At 46.9% G+C, this 26,257-nt stretch overlaps 1 protein-coding gene across 1 annotated transcript in view; it reads left to right on the plus strand.

Annotated features, from left to right (window-relative positions):
- Positions 1 to 26,257, plus strand: part of pex14 (peroxisomal biogenesis factor 14) — a 272,290-nt gene that overhangs the window by 141,581 nt on the left and 104,452 nt on the right. Inside the window, exon 3 of the mRNA XM_085967441.1 lies at positions 6,682 to 6,766. Coding sequence (XP_085823567.1) covers positions 6,682 to 6,766 — 85 coding nt within the window. The remainder of the gene's footprint in view (positions 1 to 6,681; positions 6,767 to 26,257) is intronic.

The raw sequence follows: 26,257 nt of genomic DNA on the forward strand, positions 1-26,257 counted from the left end.
CCCCCCCCTCTCCTTCCCCCCCTCTCCTTCCCCCCCTCTCCTTCCCCCCCCTCTCTCCTTCCCCCCCTCTCTCCTTCCCCCCTCTCTCCTTCCCCCCTCTCCTCCTTCCCCCCTCTCTCCTTCCCCCCCTCTCTCCTTCCCCCCCTCTCTCCTTCCCCCCCTCTCTCCTTCCCCCCCTCTCTCCTTCCCCCCCCTCTCTCCTTCCCCCCCTCTCTCTCTTCCCCCCCTCTCTCCTTCCCCCCCTCTCTCCTTCCCCCCCTCTCCTCCCTTCCCCCCCTCTCTCCTTCCCCCCTCTCTCTCCCCCTCTCTCTCTCTCCCCTCTCCTCTCTCTCTCTCCCCCCTCTCTCTCCCCCCCCTCTCTCTCCCCCCCTCTCTCTCCCCCCCTCTCTCTCCCCCCTCTCTCTCCCCCCCTCTCTCCCCCCCTCTCTCCCCCTCTCTCTCTCCCCCCTCTCTCTCTCCCCCTCTCTCTCTCTTCCCTCTCTCCCCCTCTCTCTCTTCCCTGTCTCTCTCCTTCCTCCTCTCTCTCTCTCCCCCCTCTCTCTCTCCCCCCCTCTCTCTCCCCCCTCTCTCTCTCCCCCCTCTCTCCTTCCTCCTCTCTCTCTCCGTCCCCCTCTCTCCTCTCCGTCCCCCTCTCTCTCTCTCTCCTTCCCCCTCTCTCTCTCCTTCCCCCTCTCTCTCTCTCTCTCTTCCCCCCCTCTCTCTCTCTCCTTCCCCCTCTCTCTCTCTCTCCTTCCTCTCTCTCTCTCCTTCCCCCTCTCTCTCTCTCTCTCTCTCTCCTTCCCCCCCTCTCTCTCTCTCTCTCCTTCCCCCTCTCTCTCCTACCCCCCTCTCTCTCTCTCTTCCCCCCCCTTTCTCTCTTTTGCCCCTTTCTTTCCCCCTTTCTCTCTTTCCCCCTTTCTCTCTTTCCCCCCCCCCTCTCTCTCTCTCTCTCTCCTTCCCACACAGACAGACAGACAAACTCATTTTATATATATATAAAAATATTTGTTCTTTTTTCATAACAACATGCCCTCAAAAAAAACCCTCGGCACCGCCGGGCACTCCAGCTAGTTTTTCAATAAAAGTTCTAAACTGCAATTAGAAAAATAACAGGTTGGTTTACAAGTGTGATGAGATTCTAGTACAGTATGTTATTTGCATTATAGTAAAGCCCACCATGCAAGCTAGTCAAAGCAAGAAGGAACTGAAGGGATTTACTGAAAAATATGCACTTTTGAATGCTTTACTTACAACAGCTCCCTCTCCACTGGATTTATCAAAAGCAGATTCCATCTGGACATGTTGAGATTTGTGGTATCAAAACTTGCATATTTGCTGAAATAGGCTTGATAGGGTAGATGCTGAGAGGATGTTTCCCCTCGAGGGGAAATCTAGAACTAGGGGACATAGTTTCAGAATAAGGGGTTGCCCATTTAAAACAGGGATGAGGAGGAATTTCTTCTGTGAGGGTTGTGAATCTTTGGAATTCTCTGCCCCAGCGAACTGTGGAGACAGAGTCCTTGAATATATTCAAGGCGGAGATAGACAGATATTTGAGCTACAGGGGAGTCAAGGGTTATGGGGAGTGGGCGGGAAAGTGGAGTTGAGGCCAAGATCAGATCAGCCATAGAAACTAGGAGCAGGAGTAGGCCATTCGGCCCCTCGAGCCTGCTCCGCCATTCAATGCGATCATGGCTGATCATCCAAATTCAGTACTCGGTCCCTGCTTTCTCCCCATACCCCTTGATCCCTTTAGCCTTAAGAAATATATCCAACTCCTTCTTGAATATATTTAATGAATTGGCCTCTACTGCCTTCTGTGGTAGAGAATTCCACAGGTTCACCACTCTCTGGGGTGAAGAAATTCCTCCTCATTTCTGTCCTAAAAGGCCTACCCCTTATCCTTAGACTGTGACCCCTGGTTCTGGACTCCCCCGCCATCGGGAACATCCTCCCTGCATCTAGTCTGTCCAGGCCTGCCAGAATTTTATAAGTTTCGATGAGATCCCCTCTCATTCTTCTAAACTCCAGCGAGTACAAGCCCAATCGTTCCAATCTCTCCTCATAAGTCATTCCTGCCATCCCAGGTATCAGCCTGGTGAATCTTCGCTGAACTCCTTCCATGGCAAGAATATCCTTCCTCAGATAAGGCGACCAAAACTGCACACAATACTCAAGATGTGGTCTCACCAAGGCCCTGTACAACTGCAGCAAGACATCCTTGTTCCTGTACTCAAACCCTCTCACTACGAAGGCCAACATAACCATTTGCCTTCTTAACCGCCTGCTGCACCTGCATGCTTACCTTCAGCGACTGGTGCACAAGGACACCCAGGTCTCATTGCACTTCCCCTTCTCCCAATCTATTGCCATTCAGATAATAATCTGCCTTCCTGTTTTTGCCACCAAAGTGGATAACCTCACATTTATCTACGTTATATTGCATCTGCCATGCTTCTGCCCAATCACCCAACCTGTCCAAATCATCCTGTAGTTTCTCGGCATCCTCCTCACAGCACACATGCCCACCCAGCTTTGTGACGTCTGCAAATTTGGAGATATTACATCTAGTTCCCTTGTCTAGATCATTAATATATATTGTGAATAGCTGGGGTCCAAGGACCGATCCCTGCGGTACCCCACTAGTCACTGCCTGCCACTCGGAAAAAGACCCATTTATTCCAACTCTTTGCTTTCTATCTGCCAACCAGTTCTCTATCCAAGTCAATACCTTGCCCCCAATCCCATGTGCCTTAACTTTACACGCTAATCTCTTATGTGGGACCTTATCGAAAGCCTTCTGAAAGTCCAAATACACCACATCCACTGGTTCTCCCTTATCTATTTTACTAGCTACATCCTCAAAAAATTCCAGTAGATTAGTCAAGCACGATTTACCTTTTGTAAATCCATGTTGACTTTGTCCGATCCTGTCACTGTTTTCCAAGTGCTCTGCTATTACATCTTTTATAATGGACTCTAGCATTTTCCCCACTACCAATGTCAGGCTTACCGGTCTGTAATTCCCCGTTTTCTCTCTACCACCTTTTTTGAATAGTGGGGTAACACTAGCTACCCTCCAATCCATGGGTACTGTTCCAGATTCCATCGAATGTTGGAAGATGATCAGCAATGCATCTACTATTTCTAGGGCCACTTCCTTAAGTACCCTAGGATGTAGATTTATCAGGCCCTGGGGATTTATCGACCTTCAATCCCTTCAATTTCCCTAACACCATTTCCCTACAAATACTGATTTCTTTCAGTTCCTCCCTTTCATCAGACCCTATGTTCCCCGACATCTCTGGGAGGTTATTTGTGTCCTCCTTTGTGAAGACAGAACCAAAATATGTATTTAATTGGTCTGCCATTTCTTTGTTCCCCATTATAAATTCCCCTGATTCTGACTGCAAGGGACCTACGCTTGACTTCACCAATCTTTTTCTCTTCACATATATCTATAAAAGCTTTTACAGTCAGTTTTTATGTTCCCTGAAAACTTACTCTCATATTCTATTTTCCATTTCTTAATTAATCCCTTTGTCCTCCTTTGTTGAATCCTAAACTGCTCCCAATCCTCTGGATTACTGCTTTTTCTGGCCAATTTATATGTCCTCTCCTTGGATCTTATGCTATCCCTAATTTCCCTCGTTAGCCACGGTTGTGTCACCTTTTTTGTTTTATTTTTATGCCAAACTGGGATGAACAAATTCTGTAGTTCATCCATGCGGTCTTTGAATGTTTGCCATTACCTATCCACCGTTAACCCTTTGAGTGACATTCCTCAATCAATCATACCCAACTCGCGCCTCAGACCATTGTAGTTTCCTTTATTTAAATTCAGGACCCTAGTCTCTGAGTCAACCATTCATGATCTTATTGAATGGCGGAGCAGGCTCGAGGGGCCGAATGGCCTACTCCTGCTCCTATTTCTTATGTTCTTATATATTTAAGGCTTGCTAACTTGTGAAAGTACTTGCAGATACTCTCGGGTGTCTATTAGTAATGTATTTTCAGATTAATGTAAATACTCTTTCATTATTTTCATTTAATGATGTGCCACGGTGTGGATTGATCATCACATTTAAGGGAGCTCTTTGGGCTGATCCCGTGACATTGGGACAAATTCTGGGTTAAGAGGAAGCTGTTCAAATGAGATGGGTTTTAGCTGAATTGAACTCGTATAAATGTTCAAGCAGAGAGACTACATAGGGCAGTGGGGAAGAATTTAAACTAGTAAGGTAGGAGGGACAAACATTGAACACTAGAAAAGATACAGAGGCCAGATATTGTGGACCAGGACTTGGACAAGAGCTGGCGCTTTGAATACAGACAGTGGTACTAAAGAGCCGGGGAGAGTATATAAATATATAGCCACACAGAGCGGTAATGGGGAAATGAACAAAACGCAGCGTGAGCTGAGGGATGGGTGTAATAGGTGCATCAAAATTCTTTATGCACACGCCAGGAGTTTTCAGAAGAAAATCAAGGATCTAAAGATTTATGCTAGTGAGGGAAGCTGCAGCATTATAGGTGTCACGGAGACATGGGTAAATGAGGATACAGGTGGAGAGGTGAATTTAAAGAGATACAAATTGCTGCATAGAAAACGTGAACCGGGAGACTGTGACTTTTTATATAGTGCAGCACATGATGATAACTGAGAGAAGTCGGGGGAGACAAAGTGGGAAAATAGGATAGAGATAAATGACGCTAAGGAAACAAAAGCTATAGAGATCTGTTACAGATTACTATGTCAAAATGACAGACTACACCTGGAACTTCATATTTAAATAAGGGAAACGTGAGGGATCAAATGTAATCCTTAAGCTTGATTCTGGTCTTCCCCAATGGTCATTCTTCATGTGCGAGTGTTGACTGATTATTTGACACGGGAGCCCATCAAAGCTGAGCCCAAACCGATTCTCACCGTTAATCACCTTGACAGTCAATGTTAAAGAAAGAAAGACTTGCATTTCTATAGTGCCTTTCACGACCACCGGACGTCTCAAAACGCTTTACAGCCGATGAAGTACTTTTTTGGAGTGTAGTCACTGTTGTAATGTGGGAAACATGGCAACCAATTTGTGCACAGCAAGCTCCCACAAACAGCAATGTGATAATGACTGGATAAACTGTTTTTGTTATGTTGATTGAGGGATAAATAATGGCCGGGACACTGGGGATAACTCCCCTGCTCTTCTTCGAAATAGTGCCATGGGATCTTTTACGTCCACCTGAGAGAGCAGACAGGGTCTCGGTTTAATGTCTCATCTGAAAGACGGCACCTCCGACAGTGCAGCACTCCCTCAGCACTGCACTGGAGTGTCAGCCTAGCTTTATGTGCTCAAGTCCCTGGAGTGGGACTTGAACCCACAACCTTCTGACTCAGAGGCAAGGGTGCTGCCCACTGAGCCACAACTGACACTTATGCAGGGCTGATTGGGGGGCGGAGGGGTATCACATTCTGATACTCTCTTTACCTGATCATACATGTAGCTCCATCAGGGATCATTGGATACTGAAGAGGAGCCTGAACCTTAACCGTGTTTCAAAAGCAAAATACTGCAGATGCTGGAAATCTGAAATAAAAACACAAAATGCTGGAAATACTCAGCAGGTCAGGCAGCCTATGTGGAGAGAGAAACAGAGTTAACGTTTCAGGTCGATGACCTTTTGTCAGAACTGGAACAAGTTAGAGATGTAACAGATTTTAAGCAAGTGTAGGGACAGGGAGGGGAGGAAAGAACAAAAGGGAAGGTCTGTGATAGGGTGGAAGGCAGGAGAGATTAAATGACTAAAGGTATGATTGTACAAAGGAGATGGTAATGGGACAAGTAAAGAAATAAAAGATGAGTCTAGAAGAGGTGTAAATGGGAATGGCAGAATCATCAACAGCTGCCATGTGAAACAATAGGGGCCGAGGTTATGGTCTGAAATTGTTGAACTCAATATTGAGTCCGGAAGACTGTAAAGTGCCTAATCGAAAGATGAGGTGCTGTTCCTCGAGCTTACGTTGAGCTTCGTTAGAACAATGCAAGAGGCCGAGGACGGAGCGGTCAGAGTGAGAGTGGAGCGGGGAATTAAAGTGACAGGCGACCGGAAGCTCGAGGTCATGCTTACGGACTGAATGGAGGTGTTCCGCAAAGCGGTCGCCCAATCTACGTTTGGCCTCCCCAGTGTAGAGGAGACCGCACCGTGAGCAGCGAATACAGTATAAACATGTGTTTCTCCGCCCTTCCTTGACCCAGGATCCATGAAGTTGATTATAATGGCCTTTTTGTGGCTGTAACCGAGGTCAGCTAACACACACAGACTGTGGAACTTGAACCCTGGGATCTTTGAGCTGTGTGACCCCACTACTCACTGGGTAAACTTGCTGAGAAATATATTCCCTCATGAATTTGTTCTGACAGTTGAACAGAATTTTATAGCAAAGCCCATACATGATTTTAACCGCGAGGTTCGTTAATTAGAGTTGTTGAAGAGATATTTGAAAAATGGTAATAGGACAACAACAAAAAACTCCTTTGTTTTTAAAAACAAAAGGTTTGTCTGGCCAAGATTGCTGATATGAACAGTATATTAGTGGAGAGAAATTGTTATTGCTTGTATGTTAGATCTTGTACATTGTGTTGAACAGCAGCAAGATTTTAATCTTCACTAACTGAATGGAATATCTGTATTTCTCTTTGCCCATAGATTGCCACTGCAGTGAAGTTTTTGCAGAACCAAAGAGTTCGTCAGAGTCCGTTAGCAACAAGAAAATCCTTCCTAAAGAAAAAAGGTACGTCTTTTTCCTTCCCCACCCCAATTCAAGTCTAGACTAGGATGCTTCTTTGACAGTCCTGCAGAACATATCTGTCAGTCATCTTAAATGACAGGTTATATTTTGGCAGTTTCGACAGTTTCCACATGTACACTGACGATACCCAGCTCTACCTCACCACCACTTCTCTCGACCCCTCAGTTGTCAGACTGCTCATCCGACATCCAGTTCTGGATGAGCAGAAATTTTCTCCAATTAAATATTGGGAAGACCGAAACCATTGTTTTCAGTCCCCGCCACAAACTCCGTTCCCTAGCCACTGACTCCATCCCTCTCCCGAACATCTGTCTGAGGCTGAACCAGACTGTTCGCAACCTTGGTGTCACATTTGCCCTGCTTAAGTTGCGACCACATATCCGCAGCATAACTAAGACCGCCTATTTCCACCTCCGTAACATCGCCCGTCTCCGCCCCGCCTCAGCTCATCCGCTGCTGAAACCCTCATCCATGCCTTTGTTACCTCTAGACTTGACTATTCCAACGCACTCCTGGCCGGCCTCCCACATTCTACCCTACTTAAACTTGAGGTCATTCCAAAACTCGGCTGCCCGTGTCCTAACTCGCACCAAGTCCCATTCGCCCATCTCCCCTGTGCTCGCTGACCTACATTGGCTCCCAGTTAAGCAACACCTTGATTTCAAAATTCTCATCCTTGTTTTCAAATCCCTCCATGGCCTCGCCCCTCCCTATCTCTGTAATCTCCTCCAGCCCCACAACCCCCCGCAAGATATCTGCGCTCTTCTAATTCTGCCCTTTTGAGCATTCCTGATTATAATCACTCAACTATTGGCGGCCGTGCCTTCTGTTGCCTGGGCCCTAAGCTTTGGAATTCCCTCCCTAAACCTCTCCGACTCTCTACCTCTCTTTCCTCCTTTAAGACACTCCTTAAAACCTGCTACTTTGACCAAGCTTTTGGTCACCTGCCCTAATTTCTCCTTGTGTGGTTCGGTGTCAAATTTTCTTGTCTTATACTCCTGTGCAGCGCCTTGGGACATTTTACTACGTTAAAGGTGCTATATAAATACATGTTGTTGTTGTTGTAAAATTTTGTGTTGAGGTCAAGCTTGAGTCTGGATTAAATGCCCTCACAGATAAGTTACTGGGCAGCTAATTATGTGCACTTTGAAAGAAATTCATTATGAACCATTTCGTTATTGGCCACAATGAAGCCTTGGAAGTACACTCCAAAAAAACGTTAACAAAGAATTGTGTTTTCCTGTGGTTCTTTAAGAGCCATGCATGGTAAAGTTTGCAAACTGAGGAAGGTGCAGTGATGAGGTTACTGGTGGAAAATACTAAAATCACATGGCAAAGATTTGTATTGATGTAGGTGAAGTGTTTTTTTGCTGTGCAACTTGCTTCTGTGGCCAATGGGGCATCCAAAAATGCAAGGTTATATCTATTGGGAAAGGATGAACAGGCTGGGTCTCATTTCTCTTGAAGAGAGAAGGCTGAGGGGTGACCCAATAGAGGTCTTTAAAACCATGAAAGGTTTTGATAGAGTAGATACAGAGAGAGAGTTTCCACTTGTGGGGAAGAGCAAAACTAGAGGCCATCAATATAAGATAGTCACCAAGAAATCCAATAGGGAATTCAGGAGAAATTTCTTTACCCAGAGAGTGGTGAGAATGTGGAACTTGCTACCACAGGGAGTGGTTGAGGTGAATAGTATAGATTCATTTAAGGGGAGGCTAGACAAGCATATGAGGGAGAAGGGAATAGAGGGTTATGCTGATAGATTTAGATGAGGAAAGACGGGAGGAAGCTCGAGTGGAGCATAAACACTGGCATGGACTGGTTGGGCCGAATGGCCTGTTTCTGTGCCGTATATCCTGTGTAATCCTGTATAAGAATGATTGGGGTTTGGGACTGGGAGTCGATCCGAAAATATGAGGTGAACCCCCCCTGCTTTTTAAATGAAGCTTACTGAAAAGTAACCATTTGTTACTCAGTCATACATAATGCCAGCACATAGAGATGCCTGTTCCTTTTAAGACTTTTTCAAATCCAGAATATATTGTTCGTTTCTGGTATACCATGCACATTGGTGCTACTAAAGTTTTTTTTTGGGTTTTCCTGAACTCTAGCTTGTGATCTTTTTGTTGTTGGAAGTCCTGGACTTTGTACTGTTGGAGTTAGTTCTGTAGTGAAGATTTCTACTTTCAACTCTGGAATATTGCCTGCCCGTGATTCTATTTCACCACCACTGCTCCTGAAACCCTTATTCACAACTTTGTCACCTGAAACTCATCCAGAACATTGTGGCTTGTATCCCAAACAAACTCCTGAACACTCATCACCCCTCTCTCTTCATGGGCCTCCGCTGGCTCCCTGCCCACAGGGCATCGACTTTACATTCTTCATCCTTGTATTTGAATCCCTCCATGATCTTGCCCCAGTTTTTCAATTTTCTGTCTTATTCAGGCTTATACCTCAGCAGTGGCACACACCCTCTTCTTCCAGCTCTGGTACACTGTATGTTTCCTCGCCTCGTGCTCCATCTTCGGTGGTAGAACTTTCAGCCACCATGCCCCTGCAATCTGGACTTCTCTTTCTAAACCTCTGCACCTTGCCACCCCTCTCACCATCTCCAAAAGTTTTCTAAAAACATTATCTTTTTGACTGTGATTTTAGTCACCTTACTTCCAAACTGCTTGTTCAGTTACCACCATTCCCCCACTACCCCCACCTCCCCACTGCCCCCACCACCTCCCCACTGACCCCACCATTCCCCACTACCCCCACCCCCCCACCACTCCCACTGCCCCCACCACCTCCCCACTGCCCCCGCCACCTCCCCACTGCCCCCGCCACCTCCCCACTGCCCCCGCCACCTCCCCACTGCCCCCGCCACCTCCCCACTGCCCCCGCCACCTCCCCACTGCCCCCGCCACCTCCCCACTGCCCCCGCCACCTCCCCACTGCCCCCGCCACCTCCCCACTGCCCCCGCCACCTCCCCACTGCCCCCGCCACCTCCCCACTGCCCCCGCCACCTCCCCACTGCCCCCGCCACCTCCCCACTGCCCCCGCCACCTCCCCACTGCCCCCGCCACCTCCCCACTGCCCCCGCCACCTCCCCACTGCCCCCGCCACCTCCCCACTGCCCCCGCCACCTCCCCACTGCCCCCGCCACCTCCCCACTGCCCCCGCCACCTCCCCACTGCCCCCGCCACCTCCCCACTGCCCCCGCCACCTCCCCACTGCCCCCGCCACCTCCCCACTGCCCCCGCCACCTCCCCACTGCCCCCGCCACCTCCCCACTGCCCCCGCCACCTCCCCACTGCCCCCGCCACCTCCCCACTGCCCCCGCCACCTCCCCACTGCCCCGCCACCTCCCCACTGCCCCCGCCACCTCCCCACTGCCCCCGCCACCTCCCCACTGCCCCCGCCACCTCCCCACTGCCCCCGCCACCTCCCCACTGCCCCCGCCACCTCCCCACTGCCCCCGCCACCTCCCCACTGCCCCCGCCACCTCCCCACTGCCCCCGCCACCTCCCCACTGCCCCCGCCACCTCCCCACTGCCCCCGCCACCTCCCCACTGCCCCCGCCACCTCCCCACTGCCCCCGCCACCTCCCCACTGCCCCCGCCACCTCCCCACTGCCCCCGCCACCTCCCCACTGCCCCCGCCACCTCCCCACTGCCCCCGCCACCTCCCCACTGCCCCCGCCACCTCCCCACTGCCCCCGCCACCTCCCCACTGCCCCCGCCACCTCCCCACTGCCCCCGCCACCTCCCCACTGCCCCCGCCACCTCCCCACTGCCCCCGCCACCTCCCCACTGCCCCCGCCACCTCCCCACTGCCCCCGCCACCTCCCCACTGCCCCCGCCACCTCCCCACTGCCCCCGCCACCTCCCCACTGCCCCCGCCACCTCCCCACTGCCCCCGCCACCTCCCCACTGCCCCCGCCACCTCCCCACTGCCCCCGCCACCTCCCCACTGCCCCCGCCACCTCCCCACTGCCCCCGCCACCTCCCCACTGCCCCCGCCACCTCCCCACTGCCCCCGCCACCTCCCCACTGCCCCCGCCACCTCCCCACTGCCCCCGCCACCTCCCCACTGCCCCCGCCACCTCCCCACTGCCCCCGCCACCTCCCCACTGCCCCCGCCACCTCCCCACTGCCCCCGCCACCTCCCCACTGCCCCCGCCACCTCCCCACTGCCCCCGCCACCTCCCCACTGCCCCCGCCACCTCCCCACTGCCCCCGCCACCTCCCCACTGCCCCCGCCACCTCCCCACTGCCCCCGCCACCTCCCCACTGCCCCCGCCACCTCCCCACTGCCCCCGCCACCTCCCCACTGCCCCCGCCACCTCCCCACTGCCCCCGCCACCTCCCCACTGCCCCCGCCACCTCCCCACTGCCCCCGCCACCTCCCCACTGCCCCCGCCACCTCCCCACTGCCCCCGCCACCTCCCCACTGCCCCCGCCACCTCCCCACTGCCCCCGCCACCTCCCCACTGCCCCCGCCACCTCCCCACTGCCCCCGCCACCTCCCCACTGCCCCCGCCACCTCCCCACTGCCCCCGCCACCTCCCCACTGCCCCCGCCACCTCCCCACTGCCCCCGCCACCTCCCCACTCCCCCCCACCACCTCCCCACTCCCCCTCACCATTCCCACTCCCCCCCACCATTCCCCACTCCCCCCCACCATTCCCCACTCCCCCCCACCATTCCCACTTCCCCCCCACCTCCCCGGTAAGGAATATTGCGAAGTTTCATTACAGGAAAGGAGACTTCTTTCTGTTTAAACAACGGTCATTGACACCAGCTGGTCCCCCCAATACTTCTGTGCTCATGAAGTGTAGGAGGTTGTAATAGTAATTTGAATGCTAGGTCCTGTTGTTCCTCTTGTACCAGTCTTGTGTAGGCAACTTCAAAGCTCCAGCATACCGAATAGGATTAACGGCAGGCTTTGAATAGTGGTAAAACTTTTGGTAACTCCATCACCAAAATGCGTGTTGCTAAATGGTTTGTCAAATAAAGCTAAAACACGTTCCTCTTGAACCATGGTCCCCTAAGGAGTCAAGATCAAAATTTGTCCTTGTTGCAACTGTAAGGTAGGCATGTGACCAATTGTCTCATCACATCTTCACTAAACATTAATGTCTGGACTATTGGATATGGGAGCCAAGTGGTTATGGTACTCGACTAGCAAACCAGAGGTTGAGAGTTCAGATGCCGCCATGGCAAATTGCACTTTGTGGGCTAGCACTAAACAGTTACCAAGAAACCTGCTAGATTATTGTAAAAGCCCAACTAGCTCACAATTGTTCTTCAGGGAAGGGAATCCGCCACTCCTGTTATATGTGACCCCAGTCCCACACTACGTAGTTGCTTCTTAGCTAGGTTGGGCAATAAATACTGGCTTGGCATCCCAATAAACAATTGTAAAAAAGCAATTAAAAAGCTTCCAAAACAAATGTGTAGAAAAGGGAACTGATCCTTAAGTAAGTCCCTGATCTCAATCATTGGTAGCTCACTTCCATTTTTGGCACTACTGAGGCATTATCTTAAGGTATGTAGCAGATAAATGAACTAGGAAGAAAGCATTAATGCATTCTTTGAATAAAGTTCATCTTCCACTGATCTTGCTCCCACTTTCTGCCATTGCTGGGGTGCAGAGAAAAGCAAAAAGAATGATTCCCAAGTACATATAAAGCTGCGATTAAATATTAGAGGTTATGCATAGTCAAGAGAGCAAGTAAGAAGGGTGACCTGATTGAGGTCTGTTTTAAATAGGTAAAGTATTAAATGGTATGGATAAGGTGAACTCCGAGTATTGCTTTGTTATTCAAGCCAGGAGAACATTCATTTAAATGACTGAAAAATTAATTTAAAACTGATCATAGAAAAATATATTTGCTCTAAGGATGATAAAGATAAATGTTTAGATTGATTTACCAGATGAGGTAGTGGAATCAAAGATGTTGGGGTAATTCAGTTTGCAGTTTAATGCTAGGCTGGGTGAATTGAAATATTGGAGGGACAACTTCACTATAATAAAAATGGTATGTTTAGTTCACATAGAAACATAGAAGATAGGAGCAGGAGTAGGCCATTCGGCCCTTCGAGCCTGCTCCGCCATTCAATGAGATCATGGCTGATCATCCAAATTCAGTACCCTGTCCCTGCTTTCTCCCCATATCCCTTGATCCCTTTAGCCTTAAGAAATATATCCAACTCTTTCTTGAATATATTTAATGAACTGGCCTCCACCGCCCTCTGTGGCAGAGAATTCCACAGGTTCACCACTCTCTGGGTGAAGAAATTCCTCCTCATTTCAGTCCTAAATGGCTTACCCCTTATCCTTAGACTATGACCCCTGGTTCTGGACTCCCCGGCCATCAGAAACATCCTCCCTGCATCTAGTCTGTCCAGGCCTGACAGAATTTTATAGGTTTCGATGAGATCCCCTCTCAATCTTCTAAACTCCAGTGAGTATAAGCCCAATCGACCCAATCTCTCCTCGTACGTCATTCCTGCCATCCAGGTATCAGCCTGGTGAATCTTCGCTGCACTCCTTCCATGGCAAGAACGTCCTTCCTCAGGTAAGGCGACCAAAACTGCACACAATATTCAAGATGTGGTCTCACCAAGGCCCTGTACAACTGCAGCAAGACATCCTTGTTCTTGTACTCGAACCCTCTTGCTACGAAGGCCAACATACCATTTGCCTTCTTAACCGCCTGCTGCACCTGCATGCTTACCTTCAGCGACTGGTGCACAAGAACACCCAGGTCTCTTTGCACTTCCCCTTCTCCCAATCTATTGCCATTCAAATAATAATCTGCCTTCCTGTTTTTGCCACCAAAGTGGATAACCTCACATTTATCCACATTATAGTGCATTTGCCATGTTTCTGCCCAATCACCCAACCTGTCCAAATCGTACTGGAGTTTCTATGTTTCACAATTATCTATTATTTTATGATTGGTTCTTCAACTTGCCTTCAACCCCACCAATAACTCCCAACAGCAGTGACGTCAGCTCCACCCACCTGCTTTCCTTATCCTCCTCCCCACGGCCCTGTGATTCCAGACCCTGACTGTCCATCTGACTCTCCTGTTCCTCCCCGTCACCCATCTGGCTCGTTGTGTATTCCTGCCACCCACTCAACTCGTCCTCTTCCGCCAGCTGGTCACCCCACTCTTTCTCTGACTGCTCACTCTCCCGACTCTCTCTTGTTCCTCACCCGACTCTCTGACCCGCCGGTTACCTACCCGACTCACCCCTCTTAGTGGAAAGAAACATAACACTTTTACTCCCTTATAAACCACAAAGTCAGCGGGAGAGGGGAGTGTATGGCAGATTTTGCACAGTGTATGCGCAGCGTTCACAGAGCAAACGGCAGCCACTCCAACTCCAACATTACTATTATTAATTATTACTTAGCACTAATTTAACATCATCTATCAGACACAATGAGAAAATCAAAACCCTCTCACACAGTTCACATTTATAACCAAAATCATTCTTTATCCCTCCCTTACATCCTATTTGAACACGATTATGCCCATATTTATAGTTGACCTCCCATCACCTTCCTTATGAAACATCTCTAATACAATTTACCTCTAATTTCCCTCACAACCAATTTACTGCAATTACATAATATAACCTTAAAAACACACAGCTCCACTTTGCACCAGTTACGCAATCCATTTTCTTATAAAGCCGCATATCCTGCGACGTGCCATAAGCAGCAGTCACAGGAGATCCACTAGTCCTGTATTAAAATGTCATGCCACATGTCACACTTTGTTAAAGAGGTAAAGAAGTCTTAAAATGCTGGGTACTTCTGAGCTGCAACAATGAAACCTTAAAAGCGCATTCCAATTTGCCGCTGCCCCATACCAAACAGCACCCGAATTCGGAGAGTCCTCGGTGTGTATTTACTTATAGCAGTTGCACTTTCCGACCTTAAAGGGACAGGGCACATTAAACAGAACTTCACTGGAGCAATAGAATAATACATTGTGGGGTTATTTTGGTGAAAGGGTGAAAACAGGCGCTAAGTGTGCTGATAAGACACGTCTTTTTGAAAGTCTGCTTTTAGCACGCAGTTTTGGGGCTGTCTGCTGATTACCAAGATTTGAACTTGCCTGGAGGCACTAAAACAGACACCTGCAGGTTTAGCACTCGAGTGCTGATTAGAAGCAATTTTGGTGGAGTGGTGTATGTAGCCTCCACGCACCCACATCCACTGAAGGTGTGGAGTGCGCTGGCTGACACAGAACGGGTCGTTTCAGGATGGCCCCGGGACCGAGGGAAAGGGCGCACAGGTTCTCGGACACGGCACTGGAGGTCTTGGTGGAGGAGGTCCAGAGGAGGAGGGATGTCCTGAACCCGCGGTGGGGGGAAGGAATCCACCTCGCCCTCCTGTCCCTCTCTCCTGCAGCAGCTGGTGCTGCTCTGCCTGGCCTCATGTCCTCCTCCCATTCCCCCTGCAGACCAAGGGGGACCCCGAGCAAGATGCCCATGACCAAGCACTCCCTTTCTCCCGGTGATTCCTGGGATGGCGGGACTGTCGTATGAGAAGAGATTGAGTAAACTAGGCCTATGTTCTCTTGAATTCAGAAGAATGAGGGGATCTCATTGAAGCATACAAAATTATTACAGGGCTTGATAGGATGGATGCTGGGAGAATGTTTCTCTTGGCTGGGAGTCTAGAACCAGGGGCCACAGCCTCAAGATAAAGGGTAGGCCATTCAGGACTGAGATGAGAAGAAATTTCTTCACACAGAATCTTTGGAATTCTCTACCCCAGAGGGCTGTGGAGGCTCAGTCATTGGGTATATTCAAAACAGAAGTCGATAGATTTCTGACTAGTAAGGGCATCAAGGGATATGGCGATAGGGCCGGTGAATGGAGTTGAGGCAGAAGATCAGCCATGATCTCATTGAATGGCGGAGCAGGCTCGAAGGGCCAAATGGCCGACTCCTGCTCCTATTTCTTATGTTCTTATAAGGTGTCCAGTAAGGTAGAGTAGCACAGCACACCCTCTCTTGAGGTGAAGTCTGAGAATTTTCAGAATAAATGTTGATGGAGTGTTGGTGAAGTCTTGACAAACTGTCCCAGAAAGTTTCCCGATGTGTCTCAAAAGTCCTCTTCAGACCTCCAGCAGCAAGTGAACAGTGAAAGCTGAGCATGCCTTTAAGTAGCGCTCGAAATCTTCAGCGACGACTAGTTTACTCCTGTTCAGCTGGTCGCTGTTAGCAGATGGTGTTAGTTAAAGCGCTAGCCACCAAAATGCCGTGCAGCCTTTTAATGAGAGCCAGCAGGCAGTTTAATTGTCAATCAGATCCTTAACGATCCTCCGGCGGTTGTTCCTAGCGCGCGCTTCAACCCCTTTACCAAAAATGCGTCTTGCGCGGAACGTGGGCTAAACTGGCATTGCAGCTCAAGACCCCAACTTGGCCACCTTGGAGACTCTTTAGCGCCTAAAGTATCCAGGGAAAATCGCCTGTGTGTTGCATGGTATAATACGCCAGTTACTATAAAACAGTGTATCATCTGATATACCGTGAGCAAAACTACACGCATTCTGCTGGTAATTTTTTATAATATGAATATAAAGAAAGCTCCAACTTCAAGCACTGGAACATATGAATGGCAGGCGATTTATAAACTGAGATCAGACCTATTGTCTTTAGACCTACTTTTTTTTAAACATTGCTGTGTTTAGCTCAAACTAAACAGCAATAAATTATGTTCTGTGACTTTTGTAAATCCATAGATCTACATCAAAGATGTAGATAATATTTGCATGTAATTCATAACTACTGTATTTGCATGCAATTAACCCTGCAAAAATACTATCCATAAATATAATTCATAACTAAGGAGGAGGCTGTAAAATGAAGAGCCTCCGTACACAGTATTTGGCTACATAATAGAATCATCGAAACTTACAGTACAGAAACAGGCCATTCGGCCTATTGTGCCTGAGCTGGCTCTGCGAAAAAGCTGTCCAATTTAGTCCCACATCCCAGCTTTTTCCTCATAACCCAGAAAATTAGTCCTCTTCAAGTACATGTCCAATTGCCTTTTAAAAGTTCCTGTGGAATCTGATTCCACCACCCTTTCAGGTAGCGCGTTCCAGATCTTAACAACACTCTGTGAAGAAATTTCTCCTCATTTCCCCTCTACTTCTTTCGCCAATTATTTTAAATCTATGACCTCTGGTTACCGACTCACTTGCCAGAGGAAATCGTTTCTCCCTATTTGCTCTATCAAAACCCCATATAATTTTAAATATCCCTAATAGGTTTCCCCTTAACCTTCTCTGCTCTCAGGAGAGGAATCCCAGTTTCTCCGATCTCTCCACATAACTGAATTCCCTCATCACTGGTATCATCCTGGTAAACCTCCTCTGTACCCTCTCCCGGGCCTTGACATCCTTCCTAAAGTGTGGTGCCCAGAATTGTACACAATACTCCAGCTGAGGCCTAGCCAGTGATTTGTAAAAGTTTAACATGACTTCCATGTTTTTCTATTCATTGCCCCTATTTACAAAGCTAAGTATCCTGTATGCTTTCTTAACTGCCTTATCAACTTGCCCTGCCACCTTCAAGGATTTGTGAATATCCACTCCCAGGTCCCTCTGCTCTTGCACCATCTCAAAATAGTACGAGTTAGATTATACTGCCTTCCATATTTTTTCTCCCAAAATGCATCACTTCACACTTGTCTGCATTAAACTGCATCTGCCATGTGTCCGCCCTTTTCACCAGATTAAATATGTCCTTATAATGTTACTATACCAGACGCTAAAACCTTTCTGACCAAAAGGGCAACATTTTCCTTTGCACTTAATAAAAATCTGAAAATATTATTTAATACTTCCTGTTATTTTCTTAGAGGGGGCACTTAAAAAAAAAAAAAAATGCTTTGTAAACTCAAATGCAATGTTTATCGTAAAGAGCAGCTTTGGAAAGATTTTTTCCCTATACGAGTGAAACTGCTCTTTTGATGCTACAGGGCAGTTTATCTTAAAGGGGACAGAGAAAAATGGCTGCAGCTAACCTGACTGCTTCTTGGCTCATGTGAACCTTCTCCATCCTGTCCCTTTTGATAACGAAATTTTTGAGGCAGTTAGCGATGCAATAGATCCTTTTCTGCTTGTACATTTTAGTGAAAATCTTTTAAATGACTGCATTTTCCAATTGCTTTGCATTCGTTGACGTGTATAGTTTAATAATTTGTTGAACATTTTAAGAGATTATGCATAAACTAATTTATAGAGAGGTACCACTAAGTGCCTTAAAAAACCACTTTGATTTGGAGTACAGCAGAAGCAGGAAAGCTTGGGACAGTGGCAAGGCACTCAGGCTGATGGCAATTAACATTTTTGGCTTCAGCGAACTGTGCTTCAGGGGCCTTTTACCACCTGTGGAGTTCTGGGGCTCAGGAGATTGATCTGTGCACGCTGATATCTCGCGTTTAACTGGTTTTAGCCTCTGCGTAGATCTGTTCGCAAAACGAACGCCCTCTGTCACGCTGACATTTTTTGCACTGTGCGTCGGTGATGCAAGGGAATCTGATGCTAAGCCATTCTGTGCCTCAGTGTGTGACACAAATCGTGCCATTCATGTAGAAATTACTTATGAAATATACTGGGCGGCCTGCTGGTGGCGCTGTCCAGGGAGAGTATAAATACTCGGGCCCGGGCCCAGCTTGCTCAGGGACATTTTGTAAACGGGAACTAGTGAAGGATAACTAGACTTCCATGTTGTGAAACAGTCGATTAAAGCCTTGTTTAATACTCTGACCAAGTGCCTAGTAGTTTTCTTACGTCAGTGTGCTTGCATCGTAGTACCAGAGGGCAGATCAAGTGACCCACAAAAAAAAGTGAAACCCCTCTCTTTCCTTCCCCCGCCCCCCCCCCCCCCCCCCCCCAAACCACACTTCCCGGTTCATCAATTGGCGGAGGTCAGTAAGCTTACATCTGCCACTGCCATCAACTGTACAAGATTGGTCGTTGGGGGTCGGTGACACTGGCAAACATAAAAACACTTTCTTTCTTAATGCACAGTTTATACTGGCAGGATAGTAGTCCATAATCTAGGCCGACACTCCAGTGCAGTGCTGAGGGAGTGCTGCACTGTCGGAGGTGCCGTCTTTTTGATGAGACGTTAAACCGAGGCCCCGTCTGCGCTTTCAAGTGGATGTAAAAGATCCCACGGAGCAGGGGAGTTCTCCCCGGTGTCCTGGCCAATATTTATCCCTCAATCAACATCACTAAAACAGATTATCCGGTCATTATCACATTGCTGTTTGTGGGAGCTTGCTGTCCGCAAATTGGCTGCCGCGTTTCCTACATTACAACAGTGACTACACTCCAAAAAGTACTTCATTGGCTGTAAAGCGCTTTGGGACGTCCGGTGGTCGTGAAAGGCGCTGTAGAAATTGCTTCTTTGGATGCCAATTTTTTTTTGCTGTTCTTAAGGTGAAGCTGAATCATGCACCATAAGTGAGTTATTTAATGTGTGCAAGACAGGATACAGATGAGGATGGACAGTGAACTCTTGCATAAGGTGAAGTTCTTGATTAGCAATTGATTTTTGGCACCATTACGTGCAGCCAATAGACAGAATCAGCAGACTCTGCGGTGAGGGTGCCCAATAATGACCACATCAGTGATCAGAATAAAAAATCTGGAACTATGTCTTACAAACACTGGCTGGTTTGAGAGTTTCTGTTTTTTGCCATGATAGTTCAAATTAAGAGGCATAATAAAATCGTAATTCTTCTTGGCTATATTTATTATTGTATCATCTAATTTTTATAAAGCGGCATATAAATAGGTTTATACAGTTCTTTGGACATCAAAGTTAGATGAATGGAATTATAGTCTTTTAATTGACTTCAATGACTATTTGTGTATTACTTGCAGTGCAGACTGGGTCTTTAGGCCATCAGTTTATTATGGTCTCTTTGACTGTAATCATTTCTGATAGATTATGCAGTTCAATTAAATACCCTATGTGCGTGACGCAGTCCAAATCTTGGTTTTTAGTGTTCCATTACACATACAGTTGATTATTGTTGTAATAAATTCTGCTGTGATATATCGAAGTTCCCTCCTCTGGTCCTGGCTGTAGCTCCGTTGCTGCCAGCAGACGGACTCGAACATTGAAGAGTTGAACATCTGACAAGAACTGCAATCATAGTCCACGTGAGTTTGTCGGAACCAAGGTTGAGTGTAACATCTTAGTGGTTTTACAATTTTTGAAGGCACCCTTTATGGGTTACTGACTCTGTTACGAAGGATAAATTGAACCCTCGTGTTGGTGGAAGCTCTGGACCATTGTGCAGCTGTACACTTAAATAATCTTTGCAATTCTTTACTGAAAGAAGCATGTACTATGGGGACTAATTAATCATAAAAGCTTTGGGACTTCACTGTATCATTGAGGCAATGAAGCAGTGAAAACTGAGACTAAAAGCTGCGTGATTGCATAGAGAAACCCGAGATAGAAATATATTGCCGTGGAGCAGCACGCTTCATGTCAGACGTGAGTGTGCTGACCCGCCCATGAAGTAAATAACTCCCATTTGGAAAAAAAAATTAAAGAATTTATTTTTTATTTCTTTCCCAACTAGGACTACGATGCAATTGGGATCTGGATAGTATCCAAAAGAGACCACTACACTAACAATATGAACATGATAGAGTAAATTAAGAGAAACTGCTTCCAATGGCGGAAGGGTCGGTAACCAGAGGGCACAGATTTAAGATTTAAGGTGATTGGCAAAAGAACCAGAGGCGACAGGAGGAAAAACTTTTTAACGCAGCGAGTGGTTGGGATTTGGAATGCGTTGTCTGATAGGGCAGTGGATACAGATTCAATAGTAGCCTCCAAAAGGGAATTGGATAAATATTTCAAGGAGAAAAAAATTGCAGGGATATGGGGAAAGAGCAGGGGAGTGTGGGACTAACTGGATTGCTCTTCGAAAGAGCCGGCGCAGACTCGATGGGCCGAATGGCCTCATTCTGTGCTGTACTATTCTATGATAATGTGTGGTTAGACATGTGCATAAAGCTAGGTCTTAACTGTCGAAGATTTGAAAGCGTTGTGTTCTACAACTTTTATGCAATTCATAGAAATGTCCTTTGTCCAGCATTTTAAAGTCTAGAATAAGTAATAACTGCAAGCAATCACAACTGGTTATTTGTTTTATTAGAGTCATTCTAGCAGCTTCTAACAGTCATCTGAACCCCTGCAATTAGATTATAACCTTCAAATTACTCCTTTATGTGACCAGTGACTTCAGTTACTACTTGCACTGCATATGAGTTTTCTAGGGTGTCATTGCTGGAACAAATTTATGGATCATTTCCCCTTTTCCTATCTTGACTTTTCTCTACTGCAGCCTGTTAGGACATACACAACAGTGAAGTGTAAAGCTGCCAGCCATTCCTCTGTAAAGGCCTCTGCTAAAATAGTGGAGAAAGGAATCTCGGATGAATGAGTTTGTATCCCACAACATAATTTCCGGGCCGTTGTTGCTGGGTGGTGTACAGTCCTAGTCGCCCGCAGCACAGAAAGCATATCGTAGCTGTTGAAAGGATACAAAAAGTAATCAACCAGAATGATTGAGGGGATGGAGGGATTGGCTTATAAGGAACGATGATGCAAATTGGGCATGTTCTCACTGGAAAAGAGAAGGCAAAGAGGTGATACGATTGCTGTTTTAAGGATTCTAAAGGAACTAGATGATGTAGACCATGACGAGCTGTTTCACCTAGTCCGGGACAATACAACCAGAGGACACGGCCTGCGCTTGAAGAGGGTAAATGCAAAACTAATCTGTGGAAACACTATTGCAGTGAGTGAGTGGTCAATCTGTGGAACAGGCTCCCTGGTGAGAGGGTGGAAGCAAGTAGTATTGATTCATTCAAATGTAAATTAGATAGATTTCTTTCTTAGTGTAGCATGCTTGGGAGGAACAGGTGACTTTGGACCTATGGTTCTCGAAGCCCTCCGCCACTGGGGGTTTTCCTCACCTCATGTCTGAATCTATTCTACCCTACGTAAACTTGAGGTCATCCAAAACTCGGCTGCCCGTGTCCTAACTCGCACCAAGTCCCGTTCACCCATTACCCCTGTGCTCGCTGACCTACATTGGCTCCCAGTTAAGCAATGCCTTGATTTTAAAATTCTCATACTTGTTTTCTAATCCCTCCATGGCTTCGCCCTTTCCCATCTCTCTAATCTCCTCCAGCCACAGAATCCCCCCTGCCCCCGCCCCCGAGATATCTACTCTCCTCTAATTCTGCCCTCTTAAGCATCCCTGATTATAATCGCTCAACTATTGGTGGCCATACCTTCAACTGCCTAGGCCCTAAGCTCTGGAATTCCCTGCCTAAACTTCTCCGCCTCCCTATCCTCCTTTAAGACGCTCCTTAAAACCTACCTCTTTGACCAAGCTTTTGGTCACCTGCCCTAATTTCTCCTTTTGTGGCTCAATGTCAAATCTTTTGTCTTATAATACTCCTGTGACGTGCCTTGGGATGTTTTACTATGTTAAAGGTGCTATATAAATACAAGTTGCTGTTGTAGACTCATTGATAGAGATTGTTTGCTATGTCAACCACTCCATTATCATTGTATCATGCCACTACCAGGATGGTAGAGGTGAATTGGATGGACCTTGGTCTTTTTTCATGTAGCAATTCCTATGTTCCTCTGTATAGTGGTTAAAAAGCCTTTGAGTTCAGGTTCCAGGGATGTCTCCTGCAGACTTCATTGTGCAAAGTTCCATCAGTAATCAGCTCATCAAAGACTGCTCTTTGCTGAATGTCTCTTTAAATATGTGTGTAAACATATTACTGGGAATAATTGCTTTATGTTGAGTCTTATTCCTTGGAGTACTAAAGATCCTTTTCAAGACTTTTTTTGTATAATCCATGAACATAATTTTCTCTAAATTCCTTGTGATCGTAGAAAGGTAAAAAAAAATATTTCATTAGGCTTTTTGGGAAAACGACAAAATGCTGGCCCTGTGGGGACTTTTGTGCGTAAATATTACTGCAGCTCTTAAAGGGTTAATATTTCATTTTACAGGGTTAACTAAAAGGACACTGAAAAAAAAACTGAAAGCGGTTCAGGAAACGTATTGAAATTTGATACCAGTTTATTGGGCCATGGTGCGCTGCATTTTACCTTTAACATACCATTTTCTTGCAGTCTGCTTTATCTTCATAAGATCCTGTGAATGACATTTGTGTCCTTCCCATACTAATGTAACTAACTGCATATCAAGGCTAGACTTCTCTAATTCACATCAAATTTGCTTTCATGAAACCTTAAATCAATGCTGACAGCTTTTGGCTTTAAGCTGAACACTGCTCTTGTTAATTTTCAAAGCACTAAAGACACTGCCAATATGCAGCCATAGAATATCAGAAAATGCTGGTGTCATCTTATAACAAATACTCTGAATTTATATCAGCAGTGCAAAGCAAACGTCTGCCTTTTTTTTGTACTTGTGTTCTCTCAAATGTGGTGAACAAACCCTTCATTTAGCTAAACAATGTGCTTGTCGCCCTTCTTCAGAGCCCTCTGTGAGAGTTGTTTGTTCTCAGGCCTGTAACACAAAGTGAAGATGACTTTAAAAAAATTAAATCAAATTTATAAATACAAGCAGAATGCGCTGGTGATGTAGCCGGAAAATTGCATGTCGAAACATTGTGATGCAATTTTTATTTCACTTGTGGAATGCACTAGTAGAAACCATTGTGAATTGTATAAAATGCTTCAGCATAATGTTGTCAATAGCTGTACTGACGCTAATCAGCAGTGCATTGTGTTGTGTTTGTCATTTAGTATGTGGTCACCATTTTAGCTACATATTGAAGGGTTTGTTTTATAAATAACGAGCAGAGGTATATACTGGAGACAGAAATATAAATAGAGCACTTTTCCATGTAATAAAGCTGCAATAGGTTAATATTTGCACACACAACCTTTTAAATTCACACTTGCACTCTCCCAAAATGAAACAAACTAGGAAAGTGGAAGAAGAAAACATTTAAACATCCTCAAGAGGAAGGGTCCAAAAGCTTGGAGATTAAGAAGTTGTTCTCTTCCTTCATTGACATAACCAGTCTAGAGTGAAATGCCCAAGATTTGTTTGTGTTTTGCCAGATTATTTAACACTTGGAAACTCTTTAAAGGATGCTTATGAAATTAAGTGTGTTTGTTTAGTCCAGTAATCCACGACAGTGCCTTGGACAACGTGGACCACTTTCCATACCTCGGGAGCCTACTGTCAACAAGGGCAGATGTCGACGATGAAGTCCAACGCCGCCTTCAGTGTGCCAGTGCAGCCTTCGGTCGCCTGAGGAAGAGAGTGTTTGAAGACCAGGACCTCAAACCCGGCACTAAGCTCATGGTCTACAGAGCAGCAGTGATAACCGCCCTGCTGTATGCCTCAGAGACATGGACCATGTACAGCAGGCACCTCAAAGCACTGGAGAGGTACCATCAACGCTGCCTCCGCAAGATCCTGCAAATCCATTGGCAGGATAGGCGCACCAACGTCAGTGTTCTCGCTCAGGCCAATATCCCCAGCATCGAAGCTTTGACCACGCTCAATCAGCTCCGATGGACAGGTCACATTATCCACATGCCCGATACGAGACTCCCAAAACAAGCGCTCTACTCGGAGCTCCGGCACAGCAAGAGAGCCCCAGGTGGGCAGAGGAAACGCTTCAAGGACACTCTCAAAAAAGTGTAACATCCCCACCGACACCTGGGAATCCCTGGCCCAAGACTGCACAAAGTGGAGGAGAAGCATCTGGGAAGGCGCCGAACACCTCAAGTCTCTTCGCCGGGAGCAAGCGGAAGCCAAGTGCAGGCAGCGCAAGGAGCGCACGTCAACCCAAGCACCCCACCCACCCGCCCCTTCAACCACCATCTGCCCCACCTGTGACAGAGACTGTAGGTCCCGCATTGGACTCATCAGTCACCTGCGAACTCATTTTTAATGTGGCAGCAAGTCATCTTCGGTTCCGAGGGACTGCCTAAGAGAGAAGAGATAACCGACATTGCTTTAGGGGATGCAAGGTCGATCCATGGCCTCCCACACCCTACAATTCTTCAACTCTGGTCTTCTGTGTATTGCTCCCTGCCTTCATCACAGATATTGGCCAATCTTTACTCTGATTCAAGTCCCGCTGCAAGATATGAGCATACAATCTAGTCTGACACTTCAGACGGCCAGCATTTATCGCTCCAAAACAGATTATCTGGTCGTACATCTCTGCTGTTTGTGCCACTTTGTTGTGTGCAAATTGACTGCAATGATTGTCTACAAAACAACAATCACTACACTTCAAAAGTAATTCATTGGCTGTAAAGCACTTTGGCTGTTCTGAGGATGTGAACGGTGCTATAAAAATACAAGTTGTTTCATTCTTTTAGAAACCTTCTTTACCATGCCTTAGGTCACCTATCTTGTTCTCTCCCTCCATGTCTCAGCATCCTTTTTTTTGGTTTCCCTCTATAACGTACCTTGCGATGTTTTTTCTATCTTAAAGGTGTTTTTTAAATGGAAGTTGTTGTTGGAGAGCATTATGTGTTGCAAAGGGAGATAATAGTAAGTTGCCACCACTTGCAGGGATGGAGACAAAGCAGGCAGCTTGATTGGCACCCCATCCACCACCTTAAACATTCATTCCCTCCACCACCGGCGTACCGTGGCTGCAGTGTGTACCATCTACAAGATGCACTGCAGCAACTCGCCAAGGCTTCTTCGACAGCACCTCTCAAACCCATGACCTCTTCCACCTAGAAGAACAAGGGCAGCAGAGCAGGCGCATGACCACCTCCAAGTCGCACACCATCCTGACTTGGAAATATATTGCTGTTCCTTCATCATCGGTGGGTCAAAATCCTGGAACTCCCTCCCTAACAGCACTGTGGGAGCACCTTCACCACACGGACTGCAGAGGTTCAAGAAGGTGGCTCACCATCACTTTCACAAGGGCAATTAGGGATGGGCAATAAATGCTGGCCTTGCCAGCAACGCCCACATCCCATTAACTAATTAAAAAAAATAATTGGAATGAGTATCTCTTGTTTTTCTATTCTATTGGTTTTTAATTTCAGTTTATACTTTAGCCCCATTTGCAATTGATGCTTTTCTGTATGAAGTAAGTAGTATGATGTGCCGAGTTTATCTGGAATGTATGCAATTTGCATTTAATAAGTTAATGATTAACCAAATAATTACATGTAAGCATGTCATACTCATGATTCTGCCTTAAGAGATGTGAATGAAATTTTTCTTCCCCGTCCTAATCTCTTGCTTGTAAAGTTGTAACTCACCAAAAGATTTTTTAAAAAGTTGGGTGATGGAGACATAAGTAGGAGATTAGGTAATAATAGCATTTAGGAGCAAAAAGGGCAAGAGAAAGAGGAAATTACAAGTGTAATA

Source organism: Somniosus microcephalus, chromosome 25, assembly GCF_052327205.1.
Source record: "Somniosus microcephalus isolate GS21.2 chromosome 25, FLI_Smic_1.0, whole genome shotgun sequence".
NCBI classification, from domain to species: Eukaryota; Metazoa; Chordata; class Chondrichthyes; order Squaliformes; family Somniosidae; genus Somniosus; species Somniosus microcephalus.